Raw genomic sequence first — 22,051 nt, 5'->3', positions numbered from 1 at the left:
TCTAATTTTTATATAAAAGCAATGAATGAACAACCCAACTAATTTTTTTTTTTTTAAACAAACAATAGTATCTACATTAAATGGGTGGATATGTGCTTAAACTTCACAATGGGTTAGCAAGAATGTAATTCAAATTCACTTTTGACGAGAATCAAAACTAATACCTTTCATTTACAAGTGAAAACGAATACTACTAGCCTGACCAATCTTCTTAACCATGGAATGAAATAGATTCATCAAAAATGGCAAATAAAGAATACTAATTTGTTGGTTGCGGAATTCGAACCCATGACACAATCGTGAAACCAATAAACCGCGACCACTGCTGCATCTGACGAACCCTAAGTCTCTAAACCCTAATTCCTAAACCCTGATTCCTAAACCCCTCGCCCCCAATTTTTGAACTCCCTGAACCCATAGCTATATATAGTCCCCAAAATCTCAACTTTTACAGAAGAAGGATTCTCCAACTTGGACATTGCATCAGCAATGGCTATGGAGGTGGAAGAAACAGAGGGGAAGACTGTGTTGTGCCTGCTGACGGACCCAGATGGGACTCCATTAGGAAGCTCCGTCTACCTTCCTCAGAACACTGAGCCGCAACACCTTCAGCAAATTGTCAACCAGCTTCTCAAAAATGTATAATCATTTTTACTTCTTTACAAATTTTGCATCTTGCTGTTGAATTTTGTAATTCCCCTGGTTAAAGCTGTTGAATTGCAATGACTAATTTCAATTTTGTAAGAAAATTTGAATTGCAATGATTAAGTCTATGTTTTTCCAACTTTCTTATGTATGAGCAAGAAGTGATTTGTGACATTGACATTTGTTGTGGATCCTGCTTCATGTGTTGTGGCTTTCCATGCTCATATAAGTAATGATGTCTGCGTTTCGGTTTTGTTCAGGAGGAGAGGCTACCTTATGCTTTCTATATACAAGATCAGGAACTTATTGAGTCACTTGGAAAATATGCAGACAAGAAGAAAAGTGAGTTAGATAATGGCAAAAATTTTAGTCAGTATTTCAGCTGCCATGATAGTTGTGCATATATTAAACAACAGCAACTGTGAGAACTTAGGGCCGCTTTTTCATTTGCTACTCTTTTCTGGTGAAAACCTTGGCAGTTTCCGTGGAGAAGGTACTCAACATAGTTTATCAACCACAAGCTGTTTTCCGAATTCGTCCTGTTCATCGTTGCTCAGCAACAATTGCCGGTACTTTGTGTGATCAACCTTCTCTGGATTGGCTTACTGGATACCAATTTCGGTTACTTGTATGCTGTTGAGAATATAATTTAGTTTATTATTAAATCAAAGCTATGTTTTGTCACTGCAGGTCACACAGAAGCTGTACTTTCAGTTGCTTTTAGTCCTGATGGTCAACAGTTGGCTAGTGGTTCTGGTGATACAACTGTCCGACTATGGGACCTTAATACTCAGACGCCGTTGCACACATGTACAGGTTTGGAGTCTGAGTTTTATATCACATTCCTAATTTTTATACTTTTGAACATTACACTATGTTTGTACACTACGAAAAGTATTTTGAAATAGTAGATAAGCTTGCATATAAAAATAGAGAAGGAATTACAGATGATTTGGATATCTGAGAACATACCATTTCTTTTCTTGATTACTGTAGGATTAGAGATGATAATGCAATTACTTCTAAGTTAAGAGGGTAGTCATTCCTCATCACTTGTCGTAATATTATTTGCACTAACAGTGGACCTTGTTTTATTCAGGACATAAGAATTGGGTCCTTTCTATTGCATGGTCACCTGATGGTAAGCATCTTGTTAGTGGCAGCAAGTCTGGAGAACTTCAATGTTGGGATCCACAGACAGGGAATCCATCAGGCAATCCACTTATCGTAAGAATCTATACTTCAATTACTGATCTTTATAAACTTCTCTGTTGTTTGTGGCATATTGCACTTAGTTGCTTGTGATGCATGTAGAGAGAAACCTCTTCTACATTGAGGAACTTGCTATACTATAATGTTCAACAGCTGAATTAACAGGAATATGTGCCTTCCCTCTTTCTCTGTGCATGTTATTAAGTAATGAGTTCCCATTCCAATAAAGAGTAAAACAATGAGTGCTTGTATGCTTTTTAAATACGTAATAAGTCCCCATAACATATTGTTATTAATGATTTATGTGTCATGAATTTTGAAACCTTTGTAAATTGAAAGTTGATATCTTCTCCCTTGGATTTGGATGTTGAAATTTACAATTTGAAATTTTGATTACATCCACATATAAGGTTGTCTGTATTTATGTAACCTTTTTGTCCAAGTGTGATGCCCCATTTAGACTCCATCAAGATGATGCCATGATGGCTGCTATGTGAGAACAACTAAATAAAGAAGAGGGTTCCTGAAAATTGCCTTTTCCTTGACAATCCCTTACTGGGAAGCAAGTGTTTCTTTGATATTTGTTTGCTGACAATATTATTTTATTCTTTTGTTAGGGCCACAAGAAATGGATTACTGGAATCTCTTGGGAACCAGTCCACCTTAGCTCTCCGTGTCGACGCTTTGTAAGTGCTAGCAAAGATGGTGATGCACGCATATGGGATGTTACGTTGAGGAAATCTGTTATATGTCTTAGTGGCCACACACTTGCAGTAACTTGTGTAAAATGGGGTGGAGATGGTGTCATATATACAGGGTATATATAATATATTTTTTCCTATTTCTTTCAATAATAATAACATTTACTTCTGATAAGAATGTGAGGTATGTGTTAGTATGATCAACATGTTTATGTAAACTATAATTAGAGACTTTGCGGATGATAATTATGGTCATCAATTTGAATGCTCCACCTGACATCCATTTACATGTGGCTCTTATATTTTCGATATTATTGAGGTGAAGTTGACTACAGATTTATAACAAATATCTCTATCTTAACTGTCACAGCTCCCAGGATTGTACCATCAAAGTATGGGAGACCACTCAAGGAAAACTAATTCGTGAACTGAAGGTAAGTAATACGTCTATAGGGTCGTGGCTAGTTCAGAACCTTTGATTTTTGCATCATTGCTTGATTTGTAATATATAATTAAGTTATTGACATTGTGATTACCTCATTTAAATTGTCAGTTATTCGTACCCTATAACTTATTTCTATATGCTTTATTCTGTGCTGTGGATGTGTTAATTTCGTTGTTGTATTAGACATTGATAAGTGTTTTTTGACTAAATATAATTGGTTTTGTTTTATGGATCTCAATGATAATCTGCTTCCATCTCTTCTCTTAGACCTTGTTTTGTTTAATGGTATATAGACTATTCATATTCCCGATTTTTCCATCAATGGTTTTCTAGATTTCTTGTATATGGAACTTTCACCAGACTCTGTATTAGCTAGTTCAAATTTCTAATTCAACCTTATAATTTTGTAATTCAATTGTTCTGTTGTTTGTTGTTCCTTTTAAGTCATTGATGGTTAGTAATATGCTTATTTGTCTAAATTAATATGCCTTGTCCATGGAATGGCACTTGTTGACACTCATGCATCTTAATATCTGTAATTTACATTTCATGACTTTTGATATCTTACATGGTATGTTTAGGGTCATGGTCATTGGGTTAACTCTCTTACATTGAGTACTGAATATGTTCTTCGTACTGGAGCCTTTGATCACACCTGCAAGCAGTATTCGTCTCCAGAGGAAATGAAGAAGGTAATTGTTTTGTCTGCTTTGGTAGTTGCATTAGTCTTGTCTGCTTTGATAGTGTTTATTTTATTCAGGTCTCATATGTTTCATTTAAGACGAGTATTGTTTTTTCATAGCGATACTTTAGTATCAAAAGAGAAACAAATTTGGTACCCTTTTACTAGTTTTAAGGATTCAGGCCTGCCACTCAGGCATTTGTTTTTTTTTTTCTTTGAGTTTAATGTTGGGGAGGACAAGATCTATTTTCTTTTGTTTCCTTTGAATCTCTGTTATTGCATTCTATTTCAATTGGGAACTGCAAAGTCTTGACCTTTGATTGAACAATTCTTACGCTGGAATACCAGTGTTGAAGAAGTGTATATCATGAATTTTACAATGCTGATTCTTTCATAACAATTCTTACATATGCTCTCTCTCTCTCTCTCTCTCTCCACCTCTTTTTCCCATCCATGAAACTAATTATATTTTCAATGTCGGACATGTAGGCAGCTTTGGAAAGATATAACAAAATGAAAGGCAATGCCCCTGAAAGATTGGTTTCTGGATCCGATGATTTTACAATGTTTCTATGGGAACCTTTTGTCAGCAAACAACCTAAAACTCGCATGACAGGTCATCAACAGGTAAAATATTTTCTTGAACGCTACGTTCGGTTGCTAACTGTAATCCAAGTTCCTGATTATTTTTAATTGGAGTGAATGCTACCTTAATTTTCCAATTGTGTTTCTGTATCAGTGTGCTTATGAGTTATGACTTAAAATGACAAGATCTTATTTGTCAGCTTACCTAAGTTTTTTTCATTAATAAAGGCTTACTTAAGTTCCGCTCCTCTATTTGGGTTGTCAAATTTTAGCTTTAGGCATGGTCTGGTAGTGACACCTTCCTTGTTTGTAAATCATAATGGTTCATCCTCCCAACCCTCCTGTGGTGAGTTACTATACAGTCATTGAGAGTTAGCTACTCGGGCTGTGAATTTAGGCTTCCATCCTTTGAAAAGATTTAAAATGATGAACCGTCAGCTTTTAACCTCCTGAAGAAGACCATTATCCTTGATGTTCAGTGCTCCATCCCACACATGTGAAGTCGAGTCTTTGTAAGCTGCATTCTACGTGAATTTCGTAGGTTAAATGAATGGCTAATCTTAATTTGCTTGAGAGACTTTCCTGCATTACCTTGGTCTGCAGCTGTCTTACATCATTATGTTTTTAGAATTTCAAGACAGTTGTGAGAACTTTTTTTTGGGTCAAATTGTGAGAGCTTGTTTGGTAACGTATTTCTGTTTTTCTTTTTTGGGCGAACAAGTTTTTCATGATTATGGAACACAAAGCTGTTTTCTGATGAACCAAACATGCCATTTTTTTTTAATTCCTCACCGCCTCTGGCTACAACTAAAAAAAATGTCATGCCAATCAACAGACTCTTGTTTTCATCTTTAGTTCTGCAAGGTAATTCGGATTCAATTTTCAGTAAGATGTTTTATTTCATAGTAGATGAAATGAGTCAATTTTGAGTTCCCAAAATATGCACGATGCATCTTCATTGCAGCACAGGCCTTAAACTTAGAGCTCTGATTACTGCTTGCTTTTAGGGGTGCTCATGTTCATGTTTCTGATAAGATGAATTCTCAAAACCAATTTATGTAGTTGGAAGTTTTTATCATTTAAGCTTTATAATGGATTGGTGAAAATGTTTTCCTGGTAACAGCTTGTAAACCACGTCTGCTTTTCACCTGATGGGCAATGGATAGCAAGTGCCTCATTTGATCGGTCTGTCAAGTTATGGAACGGTACTACTGGAAAATTTGTTGCAGCTTTCCGGGGCCACGTTGGCCCTGTCTACCAGATCAGGTCTGAATTGAATTCAATTATCTATGTTATTCAAATTCTTATATTGTATGGCTAATTATTACGTATTGCCTCACAGCTGGTCGGCAGACAGTAGGCTGCTTGTAAGTGGCAGCAAAGATTCCACTCTCAAGGTAAACCATTAACTGGTTATGAACTTTTTATTGTTTGGTGGTGATAAGGATTCCTATCAAAGGGAGTGAGACTGTATGATTTTACATTGCATTAGAAACACATCAAGAAACATAATGTGGTCTACGTGGAGAAAATAATTGACATTGCGACTTCTTCACATTTTGATAATTCTACATGTCACAAAACGAATCATCTCAAATTTGCTAGTGGATTAAATCTCGGTTCATGTAAACTAGACATTAGTTTGATTGTTTCCATATGACGTCCTAATAATTTGAGTTTGTTTATCCTGATCTTGTTTTCATACATCTGAGAAATAAAGTGTTGTCTTTTAATTTCCGTTAATCATTTCACTACTATAAGGCGTATTTCTATCTTTGACCTGGTGTTTTGTGGTTCTGTACTTGGGTGTGCCCGTGGCATTAGCAACCATGGAAACCTTGATCTCTATTTTTAGATCCCAGATTATTGAATATTTTCATCATGTATGAACTCCAATGTTTGACCAACTAAATTCAGATTCCTTGCACTTGTTTTGTTATTGAGTTCCTTGGTTTGGGTGCTATGCCCATTTTGCTAATGGTGGAATTTCTCGGGGTTATATCCATGACCTATGGCTGGATTTTTTATTTATTTCAATCATATAGGTTTGGGATATCAGAGCACGGGCGCTAAAACAAGACCTTCCAGGCCATGCTGATGAGGTATGTTTTCGCTTCACCTCAAAGTCACTGATATACTGTTACATTTATTGAAGCATGCTTGGAGGAGGATGGAAACATAGACATATAGGAAGATTCCCAAAAACAGATACTAAATCAGCAGACCATTGCAGGCAACGCTAGCAATTTTTCAATTCTCCATTTTACTAAATGTTTTTGGATATTACTTAGAATGAAGTATCGCGTGCACCCGTGACAAGCTTTACACACGTAGTATACATGCCCTCTTTATATTGACGTATGGTGAGGCCCATTTTTTAATTTTTAATTTGTTTTTGAAAGGTTTTTGCTGTCGATTGGAGTCCAGATGGTGGGAAGGTTGCTTCGGGTGGCAAGGATAGAGTTCTGAAGCTATGGATGGGCTAAGACTAATGGTAGGCCGAAGTCCAGGCAACTAGATAACTGAAATACATCCTGATGGTAATTGAGCATTGACGTATTTGGTACGATATGATGTATACGGTACAAATTAGGAATGGTAATTCTAACCGTTAAACCCGATTACCGTGGATAATTGCCCGAATGGATTGGATTTGGATATGAAAATTCGGGTATGGTTTGGACATGGGGAAAAACCATTAACTTTATTCGGTTATGGTTTTGGATATAGTTATAGGGGTACCTAATCCATATCCGTACCCGAATCCGATCCGAATATTATATATATATATATATATATATTTGATATATATTATATTTTATTCAATTATGCCTTTCGAAGTCTTGGAATTATGCCCACAACGTATTCAATTATTCCTATCCTTGTAGTACTAATTCATTATACATGCATCAAACCCTATACTATCTTTATTATGCACCAAACATCATACATGGGGCATACCAACAACCTCATCAATTCAATACTCTTATTGTTATACTCAACCCAATTAATTCATTGAATCATTTTATATATCAATTATCAAATGTTCCAAGGTTATCAGATTCATCTCTCTTCAAAAGTCTCACTGTCAAGAAATTGGTGCATGTTGTAAGCTCAATAGGTAATCTTTCATTCTTTTTCATGTTATTTGATTCATGCAAATTATCAATTAGTGTCAGTTTTTCATTTTATTACATATGTTATGAGCCTATAGAATTATGCAAAATTAAATCAATAATTGTCTTTTGGTTTGTTGTCATATATTTAGTTTACGTGTTTTATCTTCCCTTTATATTTGTTTTTGTCCTCTTTTTCTTTTTTGTTGGACCAATTTATCATATTGGCTTATCATGAACAACTTCAAATATATATTGTTATGTTTTTTGTAATTGGATGTGGCTATTTAATGGCAAAATTAGTATCTACTAAAATTTATAGTGTGTCAATTGGATGAATATAATTTTTTTTTTTTTTTTGACGAAGATAGATATAACCGATAACCGATTGAAAATCCGTTACCCGGTGGATATGGTTATGGATAATTCCCGATGGTTATTTTGCGGTTATGGGTATGGTTAATTTTCTTGGTTATGGGGATGGATATAACAATTCCATCCCCAAACCGAACCGTTGTCATCCCTAGTACAAATACAGGGATATGAACAAGGATTGGGAATCTAAGAATCAGTCACAAGAAAGGTTGCCATGAAAAGCTCCTAAATCAGCATTAAAATTTCGATCCATTGGGGGCGAGCATTCTGCGTGGGCGAACATTCTGCGAGCTGTCTGATGTGGAATAGCAAGGCAGCCAAGTTTTCTTATTTAGAGTTGTGCCATAAGGTAGTTTGTATAATTATTTCCTGCATTAATATTTGTTTTTGGTTATATTGGAGGGAAACGAACCCTGAACTAGTCCGGAAATGTATTCCTGCAGCTGATTCCTGTCATCTGCTATCATGCCAAATTGCCAATATATGCTTATTATCTCGTTTTGTAGCTCTGAACAATACGATTCACTATTATCATATTGGATCCGATGCTCATATTTGTTGAAATATTTGGGCTTATTTATTAAAATGCCTCCTGGAACTCGATATAAATCTCATTCAGCTCTGCGCAACTGAAATTATAACACTTCCGTACCTTCCCGACCAACCCAATTGTCTCACTTTTTCCCTGTAATCAAAAGTCCGGTAACAAATCCGTTAGTTCCGGCGAGACGTTTAGTGGGTTGGTAAGGACTAAGGAGTGAAGTATAACAATTTCATACGTGATAAGCACAAGAATAGTTTCTAACATAAGGAGATTTTCTTTGACAAGAAAAAACGTAACAGATATTTTTCTTGACAAAAAGAAAAAAAACGTAAAGATATTTTAATTTAAAAATTATACTTTGTTTAGTACACATACGCCTTCTACTATAGTTTGAGTAGTGTGATATACATATAGGAATCAGACAACCTAAATTTGATACATATAACGTTACACTAGCGTGAGTTTTATAATTGTGGGAGCCATACTTTAGGACATTATTCTATAATTATTACACTCATGAGATATTGGTGTCACTGTCACTTCTTCCGGCCTAAAGCCTCATAAATGCCTATAGTGTCTAAAGCCTTAGAAAAGCTCAGAAAGCCAAAAGAAACTTTTTTTTTTAAAAAAAAAATTATCTTGTTCTTTTTTTTTTTTTTTTTAATTTTTAATTTTGTAATAAATGATATTATCTACCTTTAAGGAGTTGGAGAGTGAGCTAAGTCTCATAATATACCAACAATAATATGGTTCAAATTCGCTTTTGGCCAAAATCGAATTAACTTCTCACATACAAGTGAAGAAAAGTACCATTAAATCGTAGTACTAAATAGCTTTTTATATTGTCCTTCTAGTACTCAGATGTGTCGCCAAATTTTGCTTGATTGGAAATCGATAAGTCAAACTGATATTTTTGGTTTGGTTCTCAGTGTTCACGCTATAACTCCCCATAATCGTGGCCCCGCAAATCCACCAAGGATCGCTTATATCCAAATTCGTCCGGCAATTGAATTGCCACTGTGTATCAGTTTCCTACTCCTCGTCATCGTAAATAAAATGATAAAATATTTAGAAATAATACATTGGTATAATATATTTGTAAAACTGAAATTGAATTATTTTAAAAGAAGACTAATCAAAAGAGTTTCAAAATTTTAAATTTTAATAAAAAATCATATACTAATTTTATTTAATAATAAGAACAAAAAAATAAATTAAAAAAAAACAAAAAAAAAATCCCACCCAACCGAGCGTAAGCAACCAATTCAAATATCAAATCAAGCCCCTACTGTCAACAGTTAGAACCGAAAAGAAGACAAATAAATTAAAAAAAAAAATTTAAAAAAAAAATCCGTCAAGTAACAGCCTTTAATATTATAGATAGACAAATATATAATATCTGTTATGTAAGTTTTGATTGATTGATAATGTACACAAAGATCGTCGACACCATCTATGGAGTTTTAGCTTAAAAACCAAGCTTCTGCAATGGTGGATTAATGAGTTTAAAAATCTGATCGTTACGATTTATCCATCAATCAGTATAACAACTAATTAGAAAACACAACTAATCATTTGTATCTAATTAATATTGATGGCATGCCTTTTTCAAGTTTATTTTTCGTGCCATTGGCCATTAATTTATTGGCCCCCAAAACCTTAAATGCTAGTTTGCATTTTCCACTCGAGCTTCGCCTATTGTACATTGTTTTCTCTATCATAGTTAATGAAATAGTGATAGTACTAGTGCTCAGCTTAAAAAATAGTCAATATTTAGTACAAAATAGTGGTATTACTAGTGTTCAGTTTGAGAAATAGTTAGTTTTCAGTTTACGAAATAGTGATAGCATTAATGTTCAGTTTAAGAAATAGTAAGTGTTCAGTTTAAGAAATAGTGCTAATACTAGTGTTCGGTTTAAGAAAGAGTTAGTGTTTAGTTTATGAAATAGTGATAGTACTAGTGTTCAGTTTAAGAAATAATCAGTGTTCAGTTATAGAAATAATCAGTGTTTAGTTTAAGAAATAGTAATAGTTCGATGGTGCAGTTTTAGAAATAGTAGTGTTACGTTCTAAATATAATTAATGTTCAATTATAGAAATAATTAGTGTTCAGTTATAAAAATAACCGGTGTTCATATCACATAACACAAACTTAAAAATTTGTCCAAACTAAAGATAAAATCACTATTTCAAAATTAAAATAAGCATTGTTTATAAAAGGAAAAATTACACATTACACATAGAGTATACTTTTAATACTTAATTTTATATTGAGACAATACTTTTTAAACATTTCAAGAAGAGATAAAAATTAACATATATAGAAGATGACATCATTAGTTTTTTTTTTTTTTTTATCTCTAGAATTTAAGTTACAAAAATACCCTTTTATTGTAGTGGCGGTCTAACTCCAGGGATGATTATATCCTACTACTTTTCCTTTTCACAATATGAGGCAATTAAGAGAAATTGTAAGCAAATGAAAAATTGTCCCAAGGAACACACGTGAGGGTGATGAATCTCTTAGGTCTCCTCCAACAGGTGGAAGCATTGACCAATGAAGAAGAAGTTGAATTGGGTTCAAAAATTGAATCCCTTGGATAAGATGTTACAAAACTTATGTCGTATTCACGAAATCGGATACTTAATTTTATAATGAGATTACACTTTTAAACCTTTCAACCTTTCAAAGAACGATAAAAGTTAGTAAATGTAGAAGATGACATCATTGATTTTTTTTTTTCTTCTCTGAAATGTAAATTACAAAAATATCCTTTATAGTGATAAGATATGTATGGTTCCAGTGCGTGTCCACACTGCCCTTATCTCCACCCAGCATGATGAGACTATCACAAACGATGAGATTGTCGTTGACCATGTCATTAAGCTTGTTCTTCATGAGAAGACAATCTTCATGGTGATGCAGGTCTTACTGGAGGTAAGATCATTCATACTTATGACGGACGGGGAGCCCACGGTGTTGACCTGGTGGTATTTATACATAATTATTGTAACCTTAGTAGTTTAGTTAGTATGAGAAAAACATGGAGATTTAATGACAAAACCAGTAGCAAATCTTATTTTTTATTAAATTATTGAATATTATCATTATTTTTCAATGTCACACATAATACCATTCAACTGCATAAAATGTTATGAAGGGGGAAGAAAGCTAAAGTCTAATGACACAATATGATGGTGGTAGCAGTATTTTTGCTTGGAATAGAAATCAAATTCTTGTTATCCGCTCCGCAAGATTTAAGGATCTCTCTTTGTGTAACCTAGATTAGTGCAGTTGTGTTAATAATTTTTACTAGGTCAATTTATTTGAAAAAAAAATCGAGGACGTGTTGAACTAATTCTGCAAAAATGATTGAAGACGGATTGAACTGATTCTATAAAAATGAACTGATTTTGTAAAAATGATCGAGGACAAGTTGAACTGATTCTACAAAAATGGTCGAAAACGGTTTGAACTGTTTCTGAAAAAATAATTGAGAACGGGTTGAACTGATTCTGCAAAAATGATTGAGGGCGGGTTGAACTGATTTTGCAAAAATGATCGAGGACAGGTTTAACTGATTCTGCAAAAATGAACTGATTTTGCAAAAATGATCGAGGACAAGTTGAACCGATTCTACAAAAATGGTCGAAGACGGTTTGAACTGTTTCTGAAAAAATAATTGAGAACGAGTTGAATTGATTCTGCAAAAAATGATCAAGGGCGGGTTGAACTGATTTTGCAAAAATGATCAAAGACGGGTTAAACGGATTCTACAAAAAAAAAAAAAAATTGATTCTACAAAAATGATTGAAAACGGGTTGAACTTAGTTTGCAAAAATGGTCGATGACTAATTGAACTGATTTTGCAAAAATGGTTGAAGATAGGTTGAAATGATTCTGCAAAAATGATCGAGGACGGATTGCATTGATTCTACAAAAATTGTCGAGGATGGATTGAACTGATTCTGCAAAAACGGTCGAGGACGGATTAAATTGATTCTAGTAATAAATGATACAAATTGATTCTGCACATAATTTCAAAATTGATTCTGTAGAAAAAATCGAGGATGAGTTAAGCTTATGACACATATTAATTTTGTTGGAATTGCGAAGGTTGTGTTGTATTAGCAACCCTAAAGCCTTAGTGGTATGACTAGTATTTTAAAATATTGTTTCCATGTTTTTGGGCTGGGCTTTAGTTGTTTTTATTTTTTTGTCTCTCCTTGGCATAACTAATGGAGTTCCTTGAAATATAATGAAATTTTTGTCTCCTCTCACCTCACCGATCCACATCAACCTTTTTTCTTCTCTCTCCTTTCTCATTTCACCTCTCTTCACTCTCTCATATCACTACTCTACTCTCACTCCATAAACAATACATCATGTGACGCGGGAAATTTTTTATTATAATTGGAATATGAGTAGTACATCATGTGTTTTTATAGAAGTGGTGAAATTTTTTATTTTTTAAGTTATTAACTTTTTAACACATATATCTCACCATTTGTATAGTGATACTTTGTGACATCCCACATCGCCCAGGGAGCGATCCTTAAATGTATATTCTCATCCCTACCTAGCACGAGGCCTTTTGGGAGCTCACTGGCTTCGGGTTCGTAGGAACTCCGAAGTTAAGCGAGTAGTGCGCGAGAGCATTCCCAGGATGGGTGACCCATCGGGAAGTTCTCGTGTGAGTTCCCAGAAACAAAACCGTGAGGGCGTAGTCGGGGCCCAAAGCGGACAATATCGTGCTACGGTGGTGGATCGGGCCCGGGTTGTGGTGGGGGCCCGAGCCGGGATGTGACATACTTGGTGTACCAACTTGTACACCGGTCACACTGAAAAATCTCTCATGTAATGCTTGTGTTAGCTTTTGTTTTTGTTTTTGTTTTTTTTTTTTATTATCATGTTAAACTTTTATCATTTTCATTAAAGTTTAAGTCATTTTTATTAAAATTTAAGTTATCTTTATTAAATAAAGTTAGTAGATAATTTTTTGTTAATAAAAGTTTAGAGAAGCTCTTTTGATTAATTTTTTCTTATTTTAATTCAATTTTACACGGTTATCAAATACTTGAATTATCATCTTCAACTCCGTCCTACTCGGTACGGTTACTCACAGAATTTTAACGGTTAAATTGCCATCCGTACATTCTAATCTTCTACAACACATTGTATTGGAATCAAAATTGAAGCAGTAGAAGTCATAGATGGGATTTGGATCCTCTCTGGATCCCCTCCCTGGGGATCCCGGGGATCAAGACACAAGAACCGTTCATTAAAGATCATGCGGTCATAATTAATGTTTTTTACGCAAAACGAGATTATTTTAATTTTAAAAATATAAAAAACATTTAATTGTGGCTGCACAATCTTTGATGAACGGTCCTTGTGCCTTGATCCCCGGGATCCCTAGGGAGGGGATCTGGAGAGGATCCAAATCCTCATAGATGTACTCATGTAGTTGATACTAGGGATTAGAAAATTGTGTTTTAAAAGGCTTGGCAGCTCAAGACGTGAAAAAGATCCAAGTTATTTAAACTTGAAAGTATTTGAAAAATGAGCTAAACCAAAACACATCCTCGTAGATATGTGAGACCGAATTCATTTGAGAGGATACACACACACACACACACTCTCTCTCTCTCTCTCTCTCTCTCGATAAATTATCTTGTAATCAAAGACACCATGTGACAACCACCACGTGGTTGCCTAGTAGTTCGAAACAAATTTCAGGCCTATATTTCATGATGCGTTGTGAGTTTGATTCCTACACTTGTGAATCACATAAAAATGATCAGAAAAAGTTGAAATGCATCCTTGAGTTTTTTCGGCCCCCGAAATAATGAATTGCCATGAAAAAGTCATCAACTGATCATTTTTTTATTAAATAAAAAAAGATATCATGTGACAAACATTTATTAAATTGTTAATGTACATTATAAATACATGACAAACACCCGTTATACGAATGACACCAGTACAAAAACTATTTCACAGTTGCAGAAAAAGTTTCTATCGTACACAATTTGCATTTGTTGATCTTTAGAACGTGGATTATAACCAAAACGAAACCCAGTGTATATTCCGTATTGTACACGTCCGTTGGAACCTGTCGATCGTTGAAATTTAGCTTGACGTACACTCGCACGTAATCCCCAGAAGAGACGTGTATGCATGGGCGCCAGACGCACACTCGCAGAAAGTAAATTTCATCGTGTGGTGGGTGAATAGCCATAACAGGGCTTTGGTTGTGTCCTACTCACGGGCTAAGAGACATGAGCTAACCCCCATTAACCACCATACACTGATATACCTAATTTTCATCCCAAAGTCTTCCTTTGTTGTCCCCCTTCACCCCCCACCCCCCTCCCACCCGCCGTCCCGGCCCCGGGCCCCCCACCCTCTCTCCCCATAACACAGTTTCTACCTCATTTGTGCCTTTTGATATTTTGTTATGAGATTAATTTCTAGTTGTAGTCAACTGTTACGGCATAAATTGTCGTGCATGTTGCTCCGTTCTAAAAGAATATTTGGTTCGAGCCATGGTTTGAGTCTTTTTAGTTATAAACATCATAATCGGAACAAATCATTATCTTTGTTATTATCTAAATATCATCTCTAAAAAAATTCATTTAATTAGGTGATTGCTCAACCATTGTATTTCTAAGAGGGAGCATAATTTATATAGATGCAAAATTTGTATAATCATGCAAAAGAATGCATGAATAATCTTCACATATATAGTTTATGCAATTTTTGAAAGGGGATTGCTGGAAGGACAGTGCATGAATTAGCCTTTTTTTAGCGCCATTGCATGAAGCATGGAAAGTAAAGAAAAATGCCAACTACGAAGGAACAAAATATACAGAGTGATGGGGGATGGCCTCTACTGCGTCTTGGTAGTGTCCTCCCTAAAGTCTTGGAAACACTGTCATTTGTAGAAACACACACATACATGAAACACTTTAATTTTGATGTATCTCACATGTAATAATAAAGTTCACTTCTATTGTAAATTGTATATGCAATATGATCATTTATGTTTAAATAACATTTTAACTAGCAATTTTTCTAATGTTATTTATTCATATCATTTCTATAACCACCACGGGATGGCCTTATGGTTGGGAACGAATTTCAAGTCTGTATTCCACAAGGCACGTCTTTGGTTCGATTCCTAGAGCGTGTGAAACACACAATGAAGGCTAGAGGGAGACTGAAATGCCTCTGTGAATCTTCTCCACCCCCGGAAGTGTTGATTGCGGTGGCGAAGCGACAAGTCGGTCCCTTTTAAAAAAAAATTAAAAAAATTCATATCATTGCTATATAGTATAGTGACGAAATGAATTATTAATTGCGTATTTACTCTTGAATTAATCTCTCTTTTACATTTATACTTTCAACCTGGCTAGGTAGCTTATGTATAGCACACATGTTCATGTACAAGCCATTGAAAGTCAAATTCACGTGGCAAGTAGCAACCCCCGCGATGGCGAACCCAAGGGCATCAAGTCATGCTAAATGAATGTATATATATAGAGAGCTTGAGTCCTCACTGAAATGCCAAAAACCAAAACATAGATTTGTGCAATTCTCATATATATATACTTATAATTTGCACGTTTTCGAGTGTGTCAATATATATTCTTGTCTAGCTCTTTGTTGTACAAGAAGATGGTTGTCAAAGTATATGGTCCAGTAATGGCAGCCTGCCCCCAGAGGGTGATGGTTTGCCTTTTGGAGAAAGGAGTGAACTTTGAAATTGTAGATGTTGATCTTGAGGCAGGAGAGCACAAGCGACCCGAGTTTCTCACCCGTCAGGTAGTTCTTCGATTCACAATTTGAAAACATAAAGTGCGCATGTAACATACATGATAGTTAAATGTAATTCTAAATCAAGCGTCAACAAAATTCTGTAAACTTATGGGCTAAGACAAAGCCCTTAAAGGAGGTGGAGATGGAATATGGCTGTTAATATTGAACCTGTAATATATATTGATAGATGTTTAATTGTTTTGCAGCCGTTTGGGCAAGTTCCAGTTGTAGAAGATGGTGACTTAAGGCTCTTTGGTGAGAACCATATATACACATACATACATATATATATAATGTATTTCATGGCGTATTCACAAAATTTCGTGTTTATAATTGGAACCTTTATATTATAAATCCCTTTGTAAACATTATCCCTCCAAAGAAATAAATTAAAAATAAGATTGTTTAGTCAACTAATTGTAGTAAATAGATAAACGGTTCATAATACTTTTACCGAATTCATCTATCTTTTATACAGTAAATTATCTTTGTTTGAATTGACTTTTTGTATAAATAGATTACATAATTATTTATAATATGAACGATTCTGATCATTATTAGCACAAAATTTTGAAGAAAAAAAAAACCAACAACGTATTTCAAGGAGAATTTCCTCCTCAATCCCTGAGGAGCGAAGTCTTTCTCATATATAAATATACACACACGCATGTTCCTACGTACATGTTCTTTTATGGTCTGAGCCTTTGTATCTTTTCTCCTTCCAGAATCTAGGGCCATCATAAGGTACTACGCAGCCAAGTATGCAGGCCGTGGTCCCAACCTATTGGGAACAACTCTGGAGGAGAAGGCAGTTGTCGACCAGTGGCTGGAAGTGGAAGGCCACAACTTCAACGACCTGGTTTACACTCTAGTGCTCCAGCTTCTTGTCCTGCCACGGATGGGTCAACGTGGCGACGTTGCATTAATCAATGCATGTGAGGAGAAGCTGGAGAAGGTGTTTGATGTTTATGAGGAAAGATTGTCAAAAAGCAAATATCTTGCTGGAGAAACTTTCACTCTGGCTGATCTGAGCCATCTTCCTGGGATTAGGTATCTGATTGATGAAGCTAAACTGGGGCATTTGGTGACTGAGAGGAAGAAAGTGAATGCATGGTGGGAGGACATATCCAACAGGCCTTCTTGGAAGAAACTAATGCAGCTTGCTAGTGACTACTAGATAGTCATACCTACTTTGTGCTTCATATATGATATAATTCCGCACTTCTTTTTTCTCTCATGCATGCACACTTTGGATTATTTTTAGGCTTAATAAGTCTGATGATGAGAATCAAGGGACAAATATAAACATGGGTGTGGATACATAAAATAAAAAAGAGGTGTGCGGAAAGATTATCATAATATATATGTGACCTAGAAGAAATATTTGAGAGGAGAAGAAAAATAATACCTAAAGAAATCCTACGTTGTGTGAGAAAATTGCAAGAAAAAAGACAATAATAATATTAGTCGCATCGTATTTATTATAGCGACGACTATTGCTTCTATTTAAAAGAAAGAGAGATCATTTTAAGAAAAAAAGTTGGATTGATTTACATTTCCCCCCTATATATGTAATATGTATGTGTGCTGTGTGACAAATTAGTTGTGTCAATAAAAAGAATAAATGGTTTTCTTCATTTACCCCTAAGGAATGCTTTGCTTTTATCAAAAAGATATATAAACCGCAATTTGGAAACATATACATATAAACTGTAGTTTGGGAATACCATCATTGAAAAAAAACCTAGTAAACCATGCATGCAAAAGATGATGCATGGAACGATATCCTAATATCGTAAATTTATCGGCACTTATATTTACTTCTTTGTAAATATATATGATGAAATGTGATTACGAGAACTTGTCGTGCCAAATGCCAAATGCCTTAAGAAACTAACTAAATACGTCGTGGGACCAAAGCTTTGACAAAAATGATTTTCAATGTATATATTACAATTAGAAAATTAAAATGTCCCAATATATAGAAGTCTTGGAGAGCTGAATAATTCCTCAACTACTGTTAAAAAAAGCAAGCGATATAGGAGAGCCACCTGCACGTTCTCCGTTTGCTTCCACACATTTTAGTGTGTTGAAGAATGGTGGATGGTGGATACAAATCGAAAACTGTATCAAGTACGTATTACCCCCCACACACACACTTTAGCTGACACTCACTTACCCTACATAGCTTAGCTAGCTTGTGCATTGTCTGGACTCTGTGGATGGATCAAAATCTTGAGTAATATTATATGATTAACCTCTTTCAGGTAACTAGATAGTGCAATGGTGCTTTTAATCATATATCAGCGACCAGAGGCGGTTTTGGGGAGTGAAATGTGCAATTGCGCCCCAAATTTGAAGGGGCCTAAAAAAAAGAAATTTTATCAAAAATTTATTTGTGATAATGCTATATATTAAAAAAAAATTGTTTTTGCTAGCGCTTTTAAATCTCATTGTGCACTTCTTATAAGTGCTGATTTTTTTTCTTTCAAACTATAAATATTTAGAGTGCATAATGAGCTATTTGGAGTACCAATAACAACTTCCTAAAAAACGATTGGTTTTTCAATTTTATTATATAATAATGCTAAATATTCAAGTAAAACTTTAAGAGTTTTTGAGGTTTTTTTTCTTCTTGTTTGGTTGTTTAAGATTGAACTACTTTTGATTATTTAGTGAAGGTTATATGTTTGTTGCTTTTTTTTACTTATTATTTAATGATATTAGTAAAAGTACAATCAGTGAGTCTTAAAGTTTGTTTTGATTTAAGTTATTATTTTCCAACATTAATGCATTGTCCTACGTTTTTTCAGAAAACATCTTAAGACGGGTCATTTTATAAATTTTGCACAAGACTTCCGAAATGACAGCTGTGCCAGTTAGGGATGTATTAAATTGAAGGCCCTTTCGCTTATAAGATTAAACACGACAATTCCAAACACCATTACCAGAAACAAAAATCAACAAAAGCACATGAACACGCGCAGCAATTCTTGGATACTCCAGTTATTTAAACAAACGTAATCCAATAAATGGCCGAGAAGTACATCCACCTCATTTATGCCAATGGGGTTTCAATTCGAAACCCTAACTGTTACTTGTTACTCAATCAAGCGAGTGCGGGCATCCATGATACACTTAAGGATCGAATCCACGTTCAGACACAACGAACCACGAACCCCATTTCTTGGTTTTCAGGAGCTGATGGGCTTTACCTTTTTTCCCATGGTGGCGTGGCGTCGTACACACTCAACCTTTGTTTTGTTTGCCTTTTCGTTCTCGCAGGGTCTCTTTTTCCTTTGAATTTTGTTATCAGTTGTACGCTTGCATTGGACCTGGGTTGCTGAATCGGACTGGTTCAGTCCGCGGTTTCTACTTTTAAATGCCTTTTTTGAGGAAAAAATTATGTTAATGGAAATTTTATTCGAATATGAGGCGGTTATGGGGAAGTAAACGGATATGAGGCGGGTTTGGGTGTTTTTTTTTTAATTTTTAATTTTTAATTTTATAAATCCGAGTCAGGTGTGGAGTAGTGATGGTACTACCATACCTTAATCCGAACCCGATCCGATTGAAGGTCCTACGCTATAATATGGAATGATAAACATTCAACGGATTTGAAGTTGTTGTTGTTGTTTTTTTTTTTTTTTTTTAACAAACAATATTATCTATACTAAAAAATGGAAGAATGGACTAATTAAGCCTCGCAACGGATTAATAATAATATTGTTCATATTCGCCGCGAGAATCAAATATAAAAACTCATATGTTTGGAATTTTGACAGGGAAGAAAAGAAGAAAAATATCAAAACTAAGAGGTCAAAACTTTTTCTCACCTCTGACTTCCGAATTTTTTTCTTCTTCTTTTGGTTCATAAGACGTTCAAGAAAATCTGAAGGGGAAAATAATGAAACATCCACAACTAGTTATGTGCACAGTTCAACCGTATAGTACTTACTGCTCGAGTGTTGGGAGAATCACTTTCTTTGTTCCATGTAAGCGGAAGCGAGAATAGTCTGTAATGTGACATATGGGTTGCATAAGCAGATACTTGGACAATGGAGCGCACTATTGGTCTTCGCACAACAAGTATCTGTACCATGGCTGTTGGGGTTGACAACAAATGACATAGTTCATATACTTGGGAGCACTGTAAATTCCGAGCTGCCAACTTTGCTTTTATGATCCTTCATCAAAGGAAGCTTTGAATACTGAAATCCATATGTGGTAAAGTAATCACTATATCGATGCTCATATTGAGAACCTAATTTCACTCGACTGAATTTCTACTTCTGAGTTCTGTGTTATACAAGTCTTTTGGAAGAATGTCTTCAACACGTATCTAGTAGAATCTGTTTTTAGTGTTACAGAATCAACCACGATAGTTAGAAGTTTGATCGAATTGGATATACATTGGTGGATGATTAAGAGTTAGATTTGAGGACTGAGATATATCTTGTATTTGATGCCTTTGACAATTTGCTCCCTTCTTTAATTAAGATTTCTAAGCAGAAAGTTTTTAGTGTTGTTAGCAATGTAAACCAATGGTAAGTTACATGTGCGTGTTTATTCTTTTCAATTTTTACGAATATTTGTTTGGTTGTTAATTTATTTTTAGTTACTAGCTAGTAGCTATGTGGGTTGCTATTTTTAAATATTCATTTGAATTCAAGTCTAATCTTCTACAAAGAGTAATACACAGACCAAGTTTTTAGAGCAAATTTGCCAATCATATGACGTGTCATCAAAATGTTTAATTTAGTGCCCATTCATTACTTATACATATTAATTAAAGACTCGAAAAAACATCATTATTTTTTTAGTCTCATATTGACAAGGTTAGTAAATAAGAAAAAACACCTCACGATTTATACAAAAACACTTTAAAATTTCAGATGAAGAACAAAACTCATCGTCTCTCTACATGTAAGCTTAGAGTTTTTTAGTTTCCTTCTCTGGATACAAAATAAATTAGTCTTTCTGTGTTTCTAAATTATTGAGTTTGAACTGCTTTTTTAATAATTTTATCAATGTCTTATGTGTGCAAATAAATAATTTTCTTATATGAAGTTAGGGCACATTTTTTGGCGTCACTTGGACCTCAAAATTCTATGGACCGGGCCTGCTGAGTGTAACACAAGGTACAATTGCAAGGCAAACAATGACCACCACGATATTGTCTATCTACTTGTAAGCCCGGAGTTTTTTGGCTTCATTCTCTCAATATAAAATAAATTAGTATTTCTGTGTTTCTAAATTATTGAGTTTGAATTGTTTTTCTAAGTATAATATTATCGATGTCTTACGTGTGAAAATAAATAATTTTCTTATATAAAGTTAAGGCACATTTTTTAGCAACGCCCCAGACCTCAAAAATCTATGGACCGACCCTGCACTTGATGTATTGGGACACATTAATTTTTTTTTTCCTAATAAAATACCAACAATAAAAGGGTCAATAATGTGTGCATGGGTAAATGGGAAACTTGCTTAGCAATTTAAATCTTACAAGGAACGCTACGACACCATTTTAAAGCTTGGAAGGGAATGCATGAAACACAAACCTAAAAAGTAAAGAAGGATTTGGATCCCATCCATATCTAAATTATGGGGATCATAAGAATCCTTACATCTTAACTATTTATCGTGCATTATGCGATCATAAATCATTTGATTTTTTTTATGTAAAATTAAACACAAATAGTATCTGACGAAAGTTGATCGTACAATGTATGATGAACGGTTAGGATGTGGGAATCCCTATGATTCCCACAAAATGGATCCGAAGAAAATCATATTCCAAGAAAGAAAAGCGATTACGAGCGGAATGACTTCACATGCAATTCATGCGTTTCGAGTTTGAAATTCTTATGATTTAAAAAAATGTTAAATTTTAAAATTTTCACATGCTGGGAATTTCTTCA

General features: G+C 34.7%; 2 protein-coding genes across 2 annotated transcripts; both read left to right on the top strand.

Moving 5' to 3' along the window:
• Window positions 1-291: 291 nt before the first annotated feature.
• On the top strand, window positions 292-7,096 carry LOC103959930 (notchless protein homolog). Its single transcript, XM_009372310.3, has 13 exons — window positions 292-639; window positions 906-987; window positions 1,125-1,214; window positions 1,336-1,461; window positions 1,745-1,872; window positions 2,475-2,674; window positions 2,929-2,992; window positions 3,585-3,695; window positions 4,175-4,312; window positions 5,394-5,536; window positions 5,613-5,667; window positions 6,316-6,372; window positions 6,673-7,096. The coding sequence occupies exons 1-13, from the start codon at window positions 490-492 to the stop codon at window positions 6,754-6,756; spliced, it is 1,428 nt and encodes a 475-aa protein (XP_009370585.2). The 5' UTR covers window positions 292-489; the 3' UTR covers window positions 6,757-7,096.
• Window positions 7,097-15,883: 8,787 nt separating this feature from the next.
• On the top strand, window positions 15,884-17,764 carry LOC103959931 (glutathione S-transferase F12). Its single transcript, XM_009372312.3, has 3 exons — window positions 15,884-16,133; window positions 16,334-16,382; window positions 16,853-17,764. The coding sequence occupies exons 1-3, from the start codon at window positions 15,987-15,989 to the stop codon at window positions 17,302-17,304; spliced, it is 648 nt and encodes a 215-aa protein (XP_009370587.1). The 5' UTR covers window positions 15,884-15,986; the 3' UTR covers window positions 17,305-17,764.
• The last annotated feature ends 4,287 nt before the right edge of the window (window positions 17,765-22,051 follow it).

The sequence above is a fragment of a genome, unplaced genomic scaffold (genome assembly GCF_019419815.1).
Source record: "Pyrus x bretschneideri cultivar Hongxiangsu unplaced genomic scaffold, Pyrus_bretschneideri_v1 Contig71, whole genome shotgun sequence".
Lineage (NCBI taxonomy): Eukaryota > Viridiplantae > Streptophyta > Magnoliopsida > Rosales > Rosaceae > Pyrus > Pyrus x bretschneideri.
This window is presented reverse-complemented; position numbering and strand designations above follow the sequence as displayed.

Coding starts and splice junctions, on each gene's coding strand:
- LOC103959931 (XM_009372312.3), top strand. CDS start 15,987: ATGGTTGTCAAAGTATATGGTCCAGTAATGGCAGCCTGCCCCCAGAGG. Junction 16,134..16,333: donor CCGAGTTTCTCACCCGTCAG/GTAGTTCTTCGA, acceptor ATTGTTTTGCAG/CCGTTTGGGCAAGTTCCAGT. Junction 16,383..16,852: donor TGGTGACTTAAGGCTCTTTG/GTGAGAACCATA, acceptor TTCTCCTTCCAG/AATCTAGGGCCATCATAAGG.
- LOC103959930 (XM_009372310.3), top strand. CDS start 490: ATGGCTATGGAGGTGGAAGAAACAGAGGGGAAGACTGTGTTGTGCCTG. Junction 1,462..1,744: donor GCCGTTGCACACATGTACAG/GTTTGGAGTCTG, acceptor TGTTTTATTCAG/GACATAAGAATTGGGTCCTT. Junction 3,696..4,174: donor CTCCAGAGGAAATGAAGAAG/GTAATTGTTTTG, acceptor TCGGACATGTAG/GCAGCTTTGGAAAGATATAA.